Source organism: Phalaenopsis equestris, unplaced genomic scaffold (genome assembly GCF_001263595.1).
Source record: "Phalaenopsis equestris unplaced genomic scaffold, ASM126359v1 Scaffold000124, whole genome shotgun sequence".
Classification (NCBI taxonomy): Eukaryota; Viridiplantae; Streptophyta; class Magnoliopsida; order Asparagales; family Orchidaceae; genus Phalaenopsis; species Phalaenopsis equestris.
The window spans coordinates 296,169-312,655 of NW_018164566.1; the positions used below are offsets into that span (position 1 = coordinate 296,169).

The 16,487-nt window shown below is 32.0% G+C and overlaps 1 protein-coding gene across 3 annotated transcripts in view; it reads right to left on the reverse strand.

Moving 5' to 3' along the window:
* Positions 1 to 4,276: 4,276 nt before the first annotated feature.
* Positions 4,277 to 16,487, reverse strand: part of LOC110021237 (methyltransferase-like protein 5) — a 38,651-nt gene continuing 26,440 nt past the window's right edge. Inside the window, exons 8-10 of one of the 3 annotated variants that reach the window (XM_020719651.1) lie at positions 6,706 to 6,765; positions 5,088 to 5,111; positions 4,279 to 5,011 (exon numbers count right to left, since the gene is read on the reverse strand). In XM_020719651.1, coding sequence (XP_020575310.1) covers positions 4,925 to 5,011; positions 5,088 to 5,111; positions 6,706 to 6,765 — 171 coding nt within the window. In that variant the 3' untranslated portion in view covers positions 4,279 to 4,924. Of the gene's footprint in view, positions 5,012 to 5,087; positions 5,112 to 6,705; positions 6,766 to 16,487 lie in introns of all 3 variants that reach the window. The other 2 variants (XM_020719652.1, XM_020719653.1) reach the window with 2 other exon arrangements.

A 16,487-nucleotide genomic window follows, 5' to 3' on the forward strand; every position in this document is an offset into this window, starting at 1 on the left:
GATGACATTCCATTAAAATTCAAAATAATAAATATACATAATTACTTAAAAATACTCGTGACCACATTAAATTACCTAACTGAATTCTCTCCCCTATTGCTTTTGGATAGCAAGATTTAAAAGCTTCGGCTGGAGCTTGCAACAAATATAGGGAAGCCCATTATCTGTATCAACGCATGTACTCTCTACGTGATTGATCATTGTCTATATTATTGTGGTAGACAATAAAGGCACATCTGTTTTTCCAATCCGTACAAACACTGGTGATATACAGCCCAATCCATATATGGCTTCACTTTACCATTACCCATATGAATCCAACCTTCATTGGCTCCATGTCAATTACTTGAATACTGTCAAATTGCCTCATGACGTGATCAGGTAAATGTCACTCAACTCTCTTCTAAGAGATTAATGAATCACGGGCTTGTCAGATGTTCTGCCCCGCCTTACATATATCAGCCACCTGTGTCAGTATCTCTTCCGGGTTGGGATCCCATGATACATGATTATTTTAAAATGCACATCAATTCAGCATGTTACTAGTCAGCAAGAATAAAATATACGAAAGATTGCATTTACATTAAACATTGTACAAACATGACTTTCTAGTACCCCGTCAATCTCATCCCTACAAACTCTTACAATCGTCATAAGAATTTATTGAATGTGTAACTCATTCCATCTGTAATTTGATATATATTCTCAACTTTACAAATAATGTTTTTAATAAAAAATCAACCACTACTTACTCGAACCATACTCTTCCCTTCTCAGGTTTGAAGAAGAAGACACATGAAGTGTCGATCGGCCTACATGCAAATGTTCCCAACTTCAAACCTATAGAAGAAATAGACACCCAGTCATATTCACCATGTTGATGGATCAACTATTGCACTGTTTGGTGGGGACTTTTAAAATTCTTCTAGATTTTCCATTATCGACAAGTATTGAAGATGAATCTCGCAACCAGACATATTAGACAGTAAAAAACAATCTAGTATGAAAAACTTATATGCATGAATATGCCCTAAAATATAACATCATCTAAGTCCATATCAAATTCATGACAAAAGGTCTATCTCAACCTTCTGAGAAGTATGTAAGCAACTCTTTGCCTGATCTATCTGAAATGTCAATGTAAGCTCCTCATTATTGGAGTCATGATAGATAAAATCTTCCATCGGATGATCGCTAAGAAGTTTATCACAATCAGACCACAAGCCCATCTGCAACCTCAATCCAACCACATCATATCAGATCTCATAAACTGTTTGCAGTGTCAAAGTCCACTAGCTCAATTTTATGTGGGCTTACATCAAACTCAACAGCATAACCTAGTGATGCAATGACATGTAAACGGGAAATATGAAATATTTGAGGTCTTTCACACGAACATGTATAACCCCGAACAACATGAATCTAAACTCCATATGTGTGACAAGAAATATCGTAAAACTTCATACTCGTGCATGTTAATATGAATTTGTGCTGGTCTCCTAGCTTCAAACTCATATATTAGTAGAAAAGTGGTCATCTTTGGTAAAAAGCCGGTATAATAATTTCCTTCCAACTCAATTGCAATTGAATGCCTCTTCAAAATTAAATTTATAATGTTATAATAAATTGAGCATATTAGTGTTTGTATCGGCAACCCTCTAGCACAGTTGAGGCTCCAATAAAACACTCTAAAGCATTTATCGTCATAGTACCAAATCAAAATAGACCATCAAGAATAAACTCGACTTGGTCGGATCCCGCTACATGAATCAATCCATTGCTTCTTCTTTAATATTTTTTTATATTTGTCATGAAACGATTGAAAACATGCATATAATCAGTACTATCCGTCAAATATATCTTTTGACAAGTTGTCTCAACATCTAGAACACCCATGCTGTGAAGGACATTCTTGAAATTTTCGTGCAAATGTTGTAGCCAATGTATGTGTGTCACCCAAAGAAAAATTTGATGACAAGCTCCTATATTTCCAAAGTGGCGATCAAGGATGATGCATATGAGTATCTTGAAGAAATTGAAGGGGGTTGTATCATGCAGAATTTGTATATACAAGCACCATGAATCATTACATTCTGACGCAACAACAACATATGTCAACGAAAATGCACAGTTAACATCAATAACAATAATGATCAGTAATGTATTTTGTATTTAACCAACAAAAAAGTTTCATCCATTCTAATAGCTGGTCATCAGTGAACCCAAACATTATATTTGACATTATTAAGAATTGATCGCCCACCAACTACACATTGAAGTTCATTTTTATTGTAAAAGAACATATCTTCTAAGAGTCAAATGGAATAAAACCTTCTTAGGTAGCTATCATGTGCTCACTAGGACCATCAAAACCAACATTCTCATCCCATTGTTGAGCGGTTTGGCAGTACTGTATATAATTGTTGTTGCTAATCATTTGATCTGCTATGTTAAAATGCATGCTCTTGTATTAGTTCATACTCATATATTTGTGCATTATCATACTCCTCAATATCTTCATAATCAGTCTTACCATCGGATTATTGTTATCATCATTTCAGTTGTTATACATTGTCTCATATCCTTCAATAATTAAAGATAATTATACATCTGATTCAAAGTTTAATGCAAATTTTCGGTAACGCTACTAACCATTGATGAATTATAAATAAAAATATTTCTGAAAAAAAAACAATTTTATATCCATCACATATTTCACATTACTTTAACAAACTTAATAAAAAGATATACAATAATACTTATTAATTTGTATCGATGTCCGAAAAATTGGTTAGCGAATATTGTAATATTATTTGTTCAATATTATGGTCATCTTAAGATCAGAATAATCTTTGCATAATGTATTATAACTTTACTTGAAATTTCTGTGGAAACAACTCCAGTCACCTCATCATATATAAATTACAAGAAATACTTCATGGAGGGGAAAACGACATACTATATTGAAAGTATAATTCCACAAATCATATCTCAATGTTCGAAGTATTAAAATTTTAAACTATAGATATGAAAAACGCAGTGAAACTCGAATAAGTCTACTTTAACCACAACATACTTTAGCCCAAGATCTTCAAGTACAGCTAATTCTACATCATAATGTAATATCAAGTGAACATAAGCTTCACTCACTTTTTCTGTCCTTCTTCATTAAATTAATAAAACCATGAAAAATATTAGTCATCTTTACCATTAAAGATGATAGCCAAATTATGATATATTTCATAAAATAAAATCAAAATCAAGAAAGCAATATAAGCTCAGCATTGAAGAGTAGGCTTTTATATTCGCTACAATTGCAATGGTACAAGAATTGTGTGATTATCAACACTAGCATGGTAGATACAAAATGCAACCGCTGCCATTACCACTTTATATCACAAGACCGTTGAAACATATATATTATTTTCTCAATATGTTGGTTATCTTCATCATTAACAATATAAGAAAAAATGGGAAAATTATTTTTCTTCACAAGTAATTTTGTTAATTTTTAGTGTGATCCTGTATCTATTTTCTTGTTGTTCCACACACCAAAAAAAAAAAAAAAAGGAATTTGTGGTCTCTTTATTGCCATCTCTTTTTTGTTTCCCCATCTGTTTGTTCAGAACTGTTTGCGACATCATTCAACATAAATATTTATGATAAAAAAATCTTGAATAATAAATATTACATGTCAAAATTTTAAGATGTATTTAATGATAAATTTTAGGAGCTGCACCCTTTTCTATTACAAAACAAAAGAAAAACTTTTATGGAATCTTCCATGAAATCTTTATGAGATTAATGGCTTCAAGAATTATTTTCATAAAATTTTGATGTCATTTGACGAATTAGCATAATATTAAATTCATTATTTTTATCAATCTAAAATATAAAAGAATAAGCAAATTAATAATCAATAGATACTGCTTTCATTTTTTTTTAAGTTCAGATAGTATGAACAAATTTGGGTGAGAAGCACACCACATGGTCTCTAAAGTGCCATAAATGGCAAGTTTAACCCCTTCAACAACCCTTGCACATTTATAAATATTTTTTAAAGCCCTAAAAGCAATATTTAACCACAAACTTTAAAACCAAATAACAAGCTTTAGAATACAAGTCACTTAGATTGATATAACTCAATGGAGAAATTTAAACTTCATACTTCGATTGAAACTTAAACTAAAGGCTCAAGTGTATGCTAAACACACAACTGGTCATGCACTACAATTGTCAAGATAGTAACTCTTGATTTTACGTTTAGAATGTCTTATCCTGATTGAAATTACATTTGGCCTTTTACTCTAAACCCTAAACTTCTAAAAACATGCACAAATTGATATACATATTTTTCGCCTAAGCATCTATGTGTATGCATACAATTCAAATTTGAAACACCAAATCAAATGCACCCAAGTTCCATGGCAAATCACAAATAAGGGATGGCTCACGCAAAATGGAAAGAAAAACAAAAAAAAAAAAGCAAAACAAAAGGGAATGTCGACAATTCGTTGCCGACAGCCAGAGCCACTGCAGGTGATGGATGACACAAAATGAAGGCTTGAGGGCAGGGAGGATGGCTTCTCGAGAAGCTCGGTCGCAAGAAATGGCAAAACAAAGATAAAATGTGAGATTTAGGGCAAATATGACTCAGCGAGTCACCAAGTCAGCGGCAACTCATCCTCACTGGTGAGTAGCCGCTGAGTTGGTGACCTTGTTCAATTAAAAAAAAATTATGCAAATGCTATTTTAAAAATTTTGCCTTTGAATCGCACACGCATAATTATTTCTGTAATCATTAGTTAACTTCGAAAAGAAGCAAACACAGATGTTAAGATTGGTGTTGTTGAACTCATTTCTCCCCTAACAAAATCAGATTTCTACAATAGTTTAATGAGAACAATGCCGGACGGGAACAGACTTATGGAACAAACCTCCAAAGATCTACTGCTAGGTCTACTGTTTTCTTCTTGTGAAACTGGTATAGCTGAGGGACGTCAAACCTAACCTGTAAATTTCAATAAAAGAAATAAAATATCATCTTAAAACAACCAAAAAAAAATGGGATGAGTTACATTACATACCGCCCAATTTTTGTGTTTACATACCTATACATGAAAAGGTACATTTCACTTTTTAGAAGTTAAAATTGTGATATTTTTTATGTGATATGAAAGATTTGGATGCTAAAAATGTAAAAAAGCAAAGTTTAAGTGTTGCATGTGTAAATATATAAGAATTGGGTGGTATGTATGTAAATGCCGCGAAAACAAACAAACAACAACAACAACAAAGCCTTAATCCCATTGCGTGGGAACGGCTACATGAATCCTTTTTCTCCATTGTGTCCTATTTAGTGTCATATTGTCATTTAGTTCTAGTAAATTAAAATCATTTTTTATACAATAAGCCCAAGTCTTCCTAGGTCTACCTCTGCCTTTCTTAACACAAATCAAATCTAAAACATCTACTCTCCTAATTGGATCATCATATGGTTGACGTTTAATGTGATCAAACCATCTAAGATGACTTTCTCTAATTTTGTCCATCACAGGAGCTACACCAACCCTATCACGGATATATTCATTTCGCATTTAGCATTACAGGTCTCTCCACCGTCTTATAAAATTTTCCGTTCAGTCTAAGCGGTACTTTTCTGTCACACAAAAGGCCCGAAGCATTCCTCCACTTCAACCAACAAACTTGAATTCTACTATTAACATCCCCATCTATATCACCATTGCTTTGAACAACAGACCCAAGTTATCTAAAAAGTTCACACCTTTTAATAATTTTATCACCCAAAGTCACACTTCTGTCACTAGAGCTACTACTACTAAAATTATATTCCATGTATTCAGTTTTAGTTCTACTTAAATGAAGGCCTTTAGACTCCAATTTAGACCTCCATAATTCAAATTTTTCTGGGCTTTTTCTCTCGTGTTATCCACGAGAAGGATATCACCAGCAAAAAGGATACACCAATGTACATCCTCCTATAGATGTCCAGTAAGACCATCCATAACTAAAGCAAAAAGATATAGGCTTAAAGTCGATCCCTGATGTAATCCAATAGAAATAGGAAAATATTTGGTCAATCCTCCTTCAATTTGAACACAAGTAACAGCTCTAGTATACATATTTTTAATGACTTAAATATAAGTCATATCAACACCAGTCTTCTCAAGAACCTCCAAAGGATATCTCTTGGAACCTTATCGTAAGCTTTTTCAGCGTAAGCTTTTTCTAAATCAATCAAAATCAAATGTAGATTCTCCTTATTATCTCTGAACTTCTCCATCAAACCTCTCAATAAATGTATAGCTTCCATAGTAGACCTGCCCCAAAAACAAACAAGTCAATTAATTTTCAACAACAAATATTCAATTCTGCAGGTACAGGAAACCAAAAAATGCCGCACAATTAGTGCTAAAATTGTAGTCCCTGCTAGTCAGGAGAAAGGATTGATGGATTGTGACTTCATCCTGAACTCCATTCAAAATGTAAATTAAAGCTGCATATTTCATTTCCTTTACTCTGTACTAGCAGCAAAAAGAAGTCGATATTTCCCATGTAATGTAATTCAAGAAAACAATAAGGTAGCACAACCCAACCAATTGGCTTTCACTGCTAGAGAAATTTAAACCATAATTATTTATTTTTTGGTATAACCAGAAAAACAGTCAAATTAAGTTCATGTACCTCGCATAAAACCTCGGCACTCTTGGCATGAAAATCTCGTAATGCTACTCGCTTGATATGCTACAAAAAGAAGACAATGCAAAGTAATTATAAAGGGTACAATCAAATAGTAAACAAGAAACTATATATAATTATTTGGATGTAGCCTATATCACTATTGGATGAATAAATTGAAAGTTCAGCTACTCCTAAGTTCTCACTGCTTGATAAATTTCCTCTAAAATGACCTAATTTCAAAACCATTATAGCATTGTCTTTGGCTTACTTAATTCTATTTATGTTTTCATTAAAATTTCAAATGATCATGATTATAGTAGGGCTTTTTCTAGGCATTCCTACTGTATTATAATTGCCAAATAAAATTTGTTGAAATGGGCATCTTCCTTTAATATAAAAGAAGAAACTCCAATTATACCAATCTAGATTTCTTTCCCCAAAATGCAATTACGGGTTTTTAATCACCAAATTATTTTTCCAGTTGAATCAACTTTTGCTTAGCCTTTACAAAGCAACTTCTTTATTATATTGCCCATTTTTTGATGGAGAGGGATGTTTCAGTTAAGCATCCTCGGGATATTTGATATGTTTGAATAATTATAATTATGCATAGAAAGTGGAGTTTGCAAACCTTCCATTATTTTATCTGCACAGCAAAAGACATGGTCATATAAAATCTGAATATTTCAATCTTCGTCCTTACTTGAGGAGGAAATTTTCAAATACTATTACCAATGTTAATACAATTGACGCTGAGATTAAAATTCAAAAGACGACAACAACAACAACACAACAACAAAGCCTTGAACAAAGCCTTGATCCCACTACGTGGGGTCGTCTACATGAATCCTTTTTCTCCATTGCGTCCTATTAGTGTCATATTTTCATTTAGTTCTAATAAATTAAGATTAAAATTCAAAAGAGCAAAGAAATATAAAATGTTGTCACTAAAAATGAGCTTCAATAATAAAGAAAATTGTAGATTTTTGGAGGAAAAAACTCTAACTTTCTCATTAACAAATAATAAATATTTATACTGTTCGGACTATCCCTTACAAAATTGGAAGAAAATTTAAGTCATTATGATAAAAAGAAAAGAAATAAAAACACTAATGGATAATTAAGGGAGAATAATTTCTCCCCTGCAAATGTAATCGCAGACTCAGGATTCCAAAATCGGATATGCATATCAAAACACTCCCCCTCAAGTTGGGTTGTATAGCTCATACATCATAAACTTTCTGCTGAGATCACTGAAGTGGTGTCGAGGAAGAGCCTCAACAAGAATGTCAAAAATCTGATATTGAGTTGGGATATAGCTTAATTGAACAACCCCTCCATTAACCTTCTCAGAGATGAAGTACCTATTAATCTCTAAAAGTTTGGTTTGATTATGGTGCACCACATTCTTTGAAATACTAGCTAATGGTTGATTGACTATCATTGAACATTTTAATAGTATTTTGTTTCTCAATGTAAACTTCTATCAGTAGTTTCTTTAGCCACATCATTTCACAAATTTCTAGGTCCAGGGCACGATACTCAGATTTTGCACTATTTCTTGTCACCACAGCTTATTTTTTACTTCTACAAGTAAAAAGGTTACACCACACAAATGAATAGTAACCTATTATAGATCTTTTATCAATGAGTTCTTTCGTCCAGCTAGCGCCAGTATGGATCTCAATGTCATAATTCTCAGTCTTCTTAAAAATTAATCCACATCCTAGAATCATCTTTAGGTACCTCAAGATTTGAAAGACCGCTTATAAATAATTGTTCACTACACCCACAAAAAAAGCAATATGTGACAGATAAATAAGTTACCCTACAAGTTTTATACACCTCCCTCTTTCGACCGGGTTGTTATCCTCTCCCTTAAATGCTCGTCTATTGGGATCCATATGAGTATCGGTTGCTTCGCATCCCAACATATTAATGTCTCTTTTAATAAGTCAATGATATATTTTCATTGTAATATGACAATGTCTTCTTTGAATCTAACTACTTCTATTCCCATAAAGTATCTTAAAATTTCAAGATCTTTAATCTCAAACTCATAAGCCATTATTCTTTTGATTACTTCAAGTTCCCCATGTCATTGCCGGTAAGTATAATGTCATCAATATATACAATAAGGATGGCTATCATACCTTTTTTATTTCATTTTACAAACAAAGTGTGATCAGCCAGACACTGATAGTACTCATTTGCAAGAATAGTCTTAATGAACCTTTTAAATCATACTCTGGGAGATTGTTTAAACCCATATAATGATTTCTTTAGTTTACACCAACTGATTATTAGTGTTGTTTCTTTAATCCTAGAGGTATCTCCATATATAGTTCCTCCTTAAGGTCCTCATTAAAATATGTATTTTAATGTCTAGTTGATGTAAAGGTCAGTCATAGTTGACAGCCAATGACAATACTTCTACTGTGTTGAGTTTCACCACTGGTGCAAATATCTTCTGATAGTCGATCTCATAAGACCGAGATAACCTACTTGTTACAATTCTAGCCTTAAGCCTTTCTATGCACCCACCTGCTTTGCATTTAATAGTGAATACCCATTTGCACCTTACAGTTCGGAGTTGTTATGATCCAGGAACCATTCATTTCAAGGGCAATAATCTCTTCTTCCACAACCATTTCCAAGCCGGAATAGATAAGGCCTCATGGATTGAATTTGAGACTTGCACGTTATCTAAATTCTGAACAAATATTTATAAGAGATAAATTTTCGTATTTCAAAAATTTTTTTATCAGATGTTTTGTGTATTCTTTTGCACCTTCTTCCTCTTGTTGTTCATAATGTGTTGAACTACCTCTGTATGAATACTTGGGGTGTGGAATTGATTATGGTGATTTGCATTCTTGATTTTGAATATTGTTCCTTACAAGCTCATTAGATTTTTTTTCATTTCTAGTGTACGCAGAGTTCTTGGTTCTTTGTGGGAGTTGTGAGAGGATTAAGTCAAGTAGTAGGTTTATTTTCAAGTCGATTTCTGATGTCGGGGATAAGAGTAGGTTCATCAAAGATATAAGAGATGTGAGCTTGAGGTTCCTAAATGGTAGCCCAAATCTATTATTTTTTTTCGTATCTCCCCCTGAATATAAGATTTGGGGTAATATGTTTGGTTTTCAAAGAAAGTGGCGTCCATAGAATTGTAAAATTTTTCTGTGTTTGGATAGTAGCATTTATACCCTATTTTGTTTGAAGAATAGCTCAAAAAGATGCATTTGATTGATCTAGGATCAAGTTTGGCCTTGAATATGTTGCTTTAGAAGAATAGAAGTGATGCAAACAAAAGTTTTCAAGGGTAGTTTAGAGGTAAAGGATTGAATGCATAAGTAGAATTTTATGAGGGTGTTGATAGGTTTATTGAAGTTTAGCACTTTGATGGGCATCTTATTTATGAGGCAAGTGGATGTGAGAATTACATCTCCCAAAAGTGTTTGGGTGGTTAGTGAATAGAATTGATCGGGCCACTCTGAGAAGTAATTTGTTCTTTCTCTCAACCACACCATTTTGTTGAGTGTGTCAACACACAAGCTTATATGAATGATATCATTTTTTGATAAATAAGGGTCGATAGTGGATTTTTAGTAGTTTTTTGCATTATCGATTTTGAGAATTTGAATTTTACTCTGAAATTGGGTGAAGCTCATGTTGTGGAAGGTTTCAAATATGCTAGCAATTTTATATTTTTCTTTCATGAGAAGGGCCCAATTAATTCTGGTGTGGTCATCAATGAAAGTAACAAACCACTTAGCCCCATTTGTATTTTTTACTTTTGATGAATGGATGTGTTAGTTTATATTTCGAGCTTAGGTACACTCGTCTAGTTGTTTAGTAAGTTGAAAAATTTCACACATAAAATAACTAGGGTTTTATTGATGAATAAATAAGGATAAAAGTTTTGAATATAATAGAAGTTATGATATGCAAGGCAAAAATGTCAAAACATAACTCTCATGAAAAACAACCACAGATACAAGACTTGATTCAAACGACTGTGAATGATGGGATGGTCCTTTTAAAGTGGGAGTCTTATTGAGCAGATAAAATCCATGATACATATCAGCACTGTCAATCACCTTCCCCGAGTCCATCACCTTTTAAAGTGTCTTATGTCTTCTGGCCTGGTCATGGTTCTCTCTACTCACTTCTCAATACTAAATCCCGAAATAAAAAAATAAAGATTTCTTAAATGATAATTGGGATGCATAATAAGATATTCATTTGAGAAATAATCATGGACATGGTTTCAGATTAATATAGCAAATTGCTATTCCTACTGCTTGCACTTCGTTGGAGAATTCTAAAAGATTATATTCTTGCGGATGTGTCCAACTTCAAAATAAGGTTTTGTACCTTTCAGCCAAGTGCCAATATTTTTTTTGTGTAAAAACTATTCCACATGATTTAATTAATGTAGAAATAGCCTCTAAAATATAGATTATGTTTGATGATCATTTTAATAGTTCACGTTTTCATTGCAATGTCATATTTCTTAATATTCTGTGGTCTTTCTTGTCCAACGGAGTGGATAAAGCCAAAGATCATATAAGAACAATCATTCCCATGCATATTTTTTTGGTATATTTGATTTGATAGGAATGAATCTAAAAATAAAGGTGAACGTAAAAGACAAGTATCTAATCTTTGGCTGAGATTCTCTTTTAAAAAATCATTAAAGGTGCTCAATATATAGCTGTTACTTTTGATATTTCTCTCAACTATTGCTATTTTATTATATTGGAGAAATAACTACTCTATGTGGTTAAAATAACATTTATAGTTCAGTTAACCATGAAAAGTATGCGTATGCTGGTCTCTTAACAGGCCAAGCAAGTAACGTTATTATGACCTTTGCTTGTCATCCAAATCAGTTATACAATTATTTACAATTAAATATGTTTAGATGTTTGTGCTTAATAGAATATTAAAAAATTTTAGATTCGGGTTAATGCTAACCTTCTTATTAATCTTACTGAAATTTCTGAGATCAATAATGTCGGGCTTTCTTATTTTCTATGGAAAACTAAGAAAAAGTTCATTAATAAGATTTAACTCTATCATATACAAAGAGAGAATAATTCATGTGTTGATTTGTTTCCAAGTTTGGTTTTGTGCCTCAAAAAGGTAAATGTGTTTAGTCCAACAACTATTTCCGTTGCATTAAAAGTAATGGATAATATTGATAAAATGGATATTCCTTATATATGATAAGCGAATTTTGGTTCCCTCAGATGAGAGTTGTTGGCTCTAGTATAGGTTATATAAGCTTTTTCTTTATTAGATAAACTATGAGATCAGTATCTAGATCAGTATGTAGAGAATTTGTGTCATTTGTATTAGGTTGTTTGCAGTATTTGATATCATTAAACTTATTTATTTATTAAGGATTTTGTTGAATTTCTATTCCAATCATAGTGGAGAACTTAAGGCACACAAATCAGGGATTTGTACCATTGGATTTATTTTCATCTGATCCTCAGATCGCGAAAAATTTGTGGTGTATGGATCGAGGCTCTATACCGTTAGCTCTATCTCTTTATAACCCTCTGATTGTAATCCATGTGTTCTCTTAAAAGATCTCAGACCCATATTTATTTTTCTCTTTATTTGGTTTTATTCATATTTTGTATTGCCTATGGGAGATGTATATATATCTCCCCTTTTGTACAAAAAAAAGTGCACTCTTAAGAGTTTCTTTAATTGCTTTATTCCTACATATTGTTATCTTATTCTTTGGCTCTGGGAGTTTAAATTCATTACATAAGATTAGATGAAAAGTTCTAGTTGGAACTATTCTTATTGCATGTTTCCCCTTTTTTTTGGGTCATTGGTGGCTATCTGGTTTGGAGAATTTTTAGTCTTTGATTGTCCTAGTTATATTTATGTTAGTTATATTGATTGGATGGTATCTTATTACTTAACTTTCCACTTCTTTTTATTGAGTTAGAGCCTTTTAACCCTAAACACTATAGAATTGGTTTTTATCATTGTTTATTATTAGTGGGCAATAAGAGTTGGTTTTGTTTAATTGGTTTCTTTGGCCAGCTATTTTGATTTTTTTATCTTTCAATTAAATCTTTTGCAACTATTATTTTATCTCCCAATATGTTAATTACACAATTGTTTACTTAAGGGGGATTTACATTCATATCATTCGTTTTTTATGTATTTACATGTCCAACAATTTATAAGACTCAAATCTTTAGCATAATAATAAAAATATTACAGATACTAACTTGCTAAAATTAAAAGACACATTTTCATGCATATATTTTGACGAATATAACACTACTTTATATATGAAAATATCAAATTTTAGGTGTAGATACATAAATATATGAGAATTGTGCGGCATGTAAATTCCCAACCTTTTTACTTCTAAATCTATTTATTTGTTGTTTCACTTCATTTATTAGTTGGGTGGTTAAGTTGTTATTTTAATGTTTTAAAGTTATTTATAACTTGGCTCCAATAACTTTGGTTTGTACATTTTTTTTTTTTTGGTTAATTATTTTTATGACAATCATCCTCTTTTATTAATTATATTTATTTGAGCTATGTAGGGTTTTTATTTTAAATAAAAGAGAGAAATTGGATCATAAGAATGACTTCGGAAATGTAGCCATTTGTCAACATTCTAGGGATTCAAGGTCTGAAGTTAAGCAAGTTTATTATCACTTGGCATTTGGTTGCAACCAAAATGTACGTTAAATAGGATTTAAATCTAGTAAATCTGAATTTATCAAATCCACATGATGTTAAATCCAGACTAGTGTATGATTCAGTTAAGGTTAAATCTAGTTAAATTTGTATGACGTATTTGGAATAAATTAATTTGACATGTTTTTTTCCTAAGCTAAATCCGTTAAATCCACCTAATAGTTGTACTTAGTAAATCAAGATTTATGTCGAAAAAGAGATGAAATGAAGAAAAAATTGGATTTAGTAGAGCGCCAGATTTAGCTACACTATTTTCGTAATTGATTTGATTTACGTTAAATCAAGAGGTAAATCCTATTAAAAGGGTCTTGCCAAACACCCCCTTAAACTTCATTTTTATCATTTAATAATTTTGCACTTTGTTCACTTTGTGGCTCCATGGCTTGGGGGTTCAAGTGTAAATGTAGTCATAAGGCGGGCCTAAGAATTTGAGATGTTCTTTGAATCACTTCTCTAGTGACAATTGGTATAGGTTAATAATAGAGGATCTTCTTTCATCTTATAGCTGACTTAAATATTTTATTACCTACATCTCTTTTATTTACACTTATAGCTGACTTAAATATTTTATTACCTACATTTTTTTATTTACACTTGTGTTTATCAATTACCGTTAGAGGTAATTAGATAAGTTATACAAAACTCATCTTCTCTAATTTATTTTTCCTCTTTATCTCTTCTATGAATTTTCTTTATTCAAAGTATGGCACTTCTTCTAAAAGTTCAGTTCCACTAATTGGAACCCAGCCAGTTTTGCTTACTTTTCTAGCAATACGATTTCTCTTTTTTATTTTAAAAAAATATATATTGGAACCTGAATACAAATAAAAGTAGATGTTGCAAAAATAAAACCAAATAAACCACAATAACTACAAATATAGCTCTTAATAAGAGTTAATGGAAAACAGAAGTTCATGAAGCCCAACCACTATAGCTTGTTAAAGCTGAAATGAAACTGCACTTTCAGAACATGTTAAGTATTAATGAAGATACCGAAAAGTTTATTACAGCTGAACAGGACCAAGAAAAAAAGGGAGAGCTTGAATTGGCTTCAGATAAAGAACAAATAGAAGGTTCTATTCTTCTAACAAAACCATTTAAAGGCTGCAGATTTGTTTTGCAAGATAATTAAAATATAGGCATGCATCAATCTTTTATTTTGGTGTCAAAACCAGAGTTATAGCCAGAAAGTTACCAGAAGTTATTGTTTAAATATTTGGCATCATCACCTCAGTCTCATCACAACTATCTAGGGCCAACTTTATCAATCGCCATTGTCTAAATGAGGTGATAAGTTTAGTTTAGGCAAGTTTATTTGCACTTCCAATCTTTACTTTGCTCTACTTTCTTATTCCTTTCAAACTAATTCTACCTTACGCATATCATCGAAGCATCGTTTGCCCTCCATTGTATATGCCATAGCACCAAACTCTACTTATCAACATTGTATCAACAACTCCATTTATCATGATCGTATCTTCATCAAGTGCTAGTTTCTAAGTTTAACTATTATAATCAATTCTCGACATCTTCACTAAATTATAATGCAACCAACTTAAAATCCTTAATTACATTACTCAATTATCAATGACTTCTACGGCCCAAACACTCAAACTCATAGAACATATACTCTATAAATATAGTTCTACAAGTACAAATAAAATTTCTTATCACATAGCAGTCCAAGGTCACCTCTCAAATTTAATCTACTTTTTTTTATTTTTTTATTGATTAATGAATTTATTCCTTTCAACTTTCCTTTTTTTCCTGAAAGAACCATAATAACTAAATTTAATCGAACTTACAAATCATATTATCTTACAGTACTACTGATAAGTACCTATAAATTGAAACTCTACAACAACTGCAAATTGTCGTATCAATTTTTATTCTGCTAATCTTAAACATTTTTCTTTTTTATAATCTATTTTTTTTAGTTATTAGAAGAGATTTCATCTATCAGAGTTATTTCATTGTAAATAGCATACACTAAGCTACCTCATCTTGAATACATTTTTAGCATCTTCATAACAATATTAAAGTTTTACATGATGGATCAACAGAAATAATTCCAAGGACCAATGCTTCATCGCTCAGAGTATCAGACTAATTATTCAGATTAATCAGAATTATGCAACATCGATAGCAAAGAAAAATGCACTACTTCTTTTCTTAAGAGAATCATTCTGAAATGAACAGCATATACTCCATAATAATAATGAGAACACCAATGATTTGTTCTTATATTCCAAATAAATAGGAACATTCTAGTGACATTCAATACCACTGACCTACTCCTGTTGGAGATGTAATTCTAGTAGCCGATTCAATTTCTTCCTAACTCTTTTGCAAGCAAACTTTCATCTAGCCGAACTTCTATTGCTTTAACAGTTCTTACTCAATTAGCAACCACCGCTTGGCCTACTCGACATAAACGTCTTGCCAACCTTCATCATTGATATCCATCCAATCTCCCTCGCTGAAACCAAAGCATCCTCCCCTGCCAATGTCTAAGCAGTCTTTTGACTGAGATAAAAAAAGTCTTCCTTGCTAGTATCAAGCCTACTCCTAAATTGGCATTCAACCATCCTCACTGAACCATGTTCTATAGACAAATGCTTGGGCATCCCAGTTTTGTCTCAACCATCAAAGCAAGTTATCTCTGCCATAAAACATTGTACTATGACCAATTAATGATTTGAGGAAACATAATTTAAAATTTCATAACATATCATATTGAAAGTTGATCTAGAATAGGACCCATTGTACTATTGTCCCTCCATTAGGGCTGTCAAAACGGCTCGTTGTTTGTGAACAGCTCATGTTCGGCTCGTTAATTTCGTTCGATAAGTTAACGAGCCGAACACGAACTAAGATGTGTTTGTTCGTGTTCGGCTCGTTTTGGCTCGAAATACTACTCATCAAGTTTATATATATCTATATATATATATATATATATATGTATATATATATATGTATATTAAGTAGTATTTTAAAAAAATCTAATTGACTACAAGACTACAAAGATTTATAATCAATTA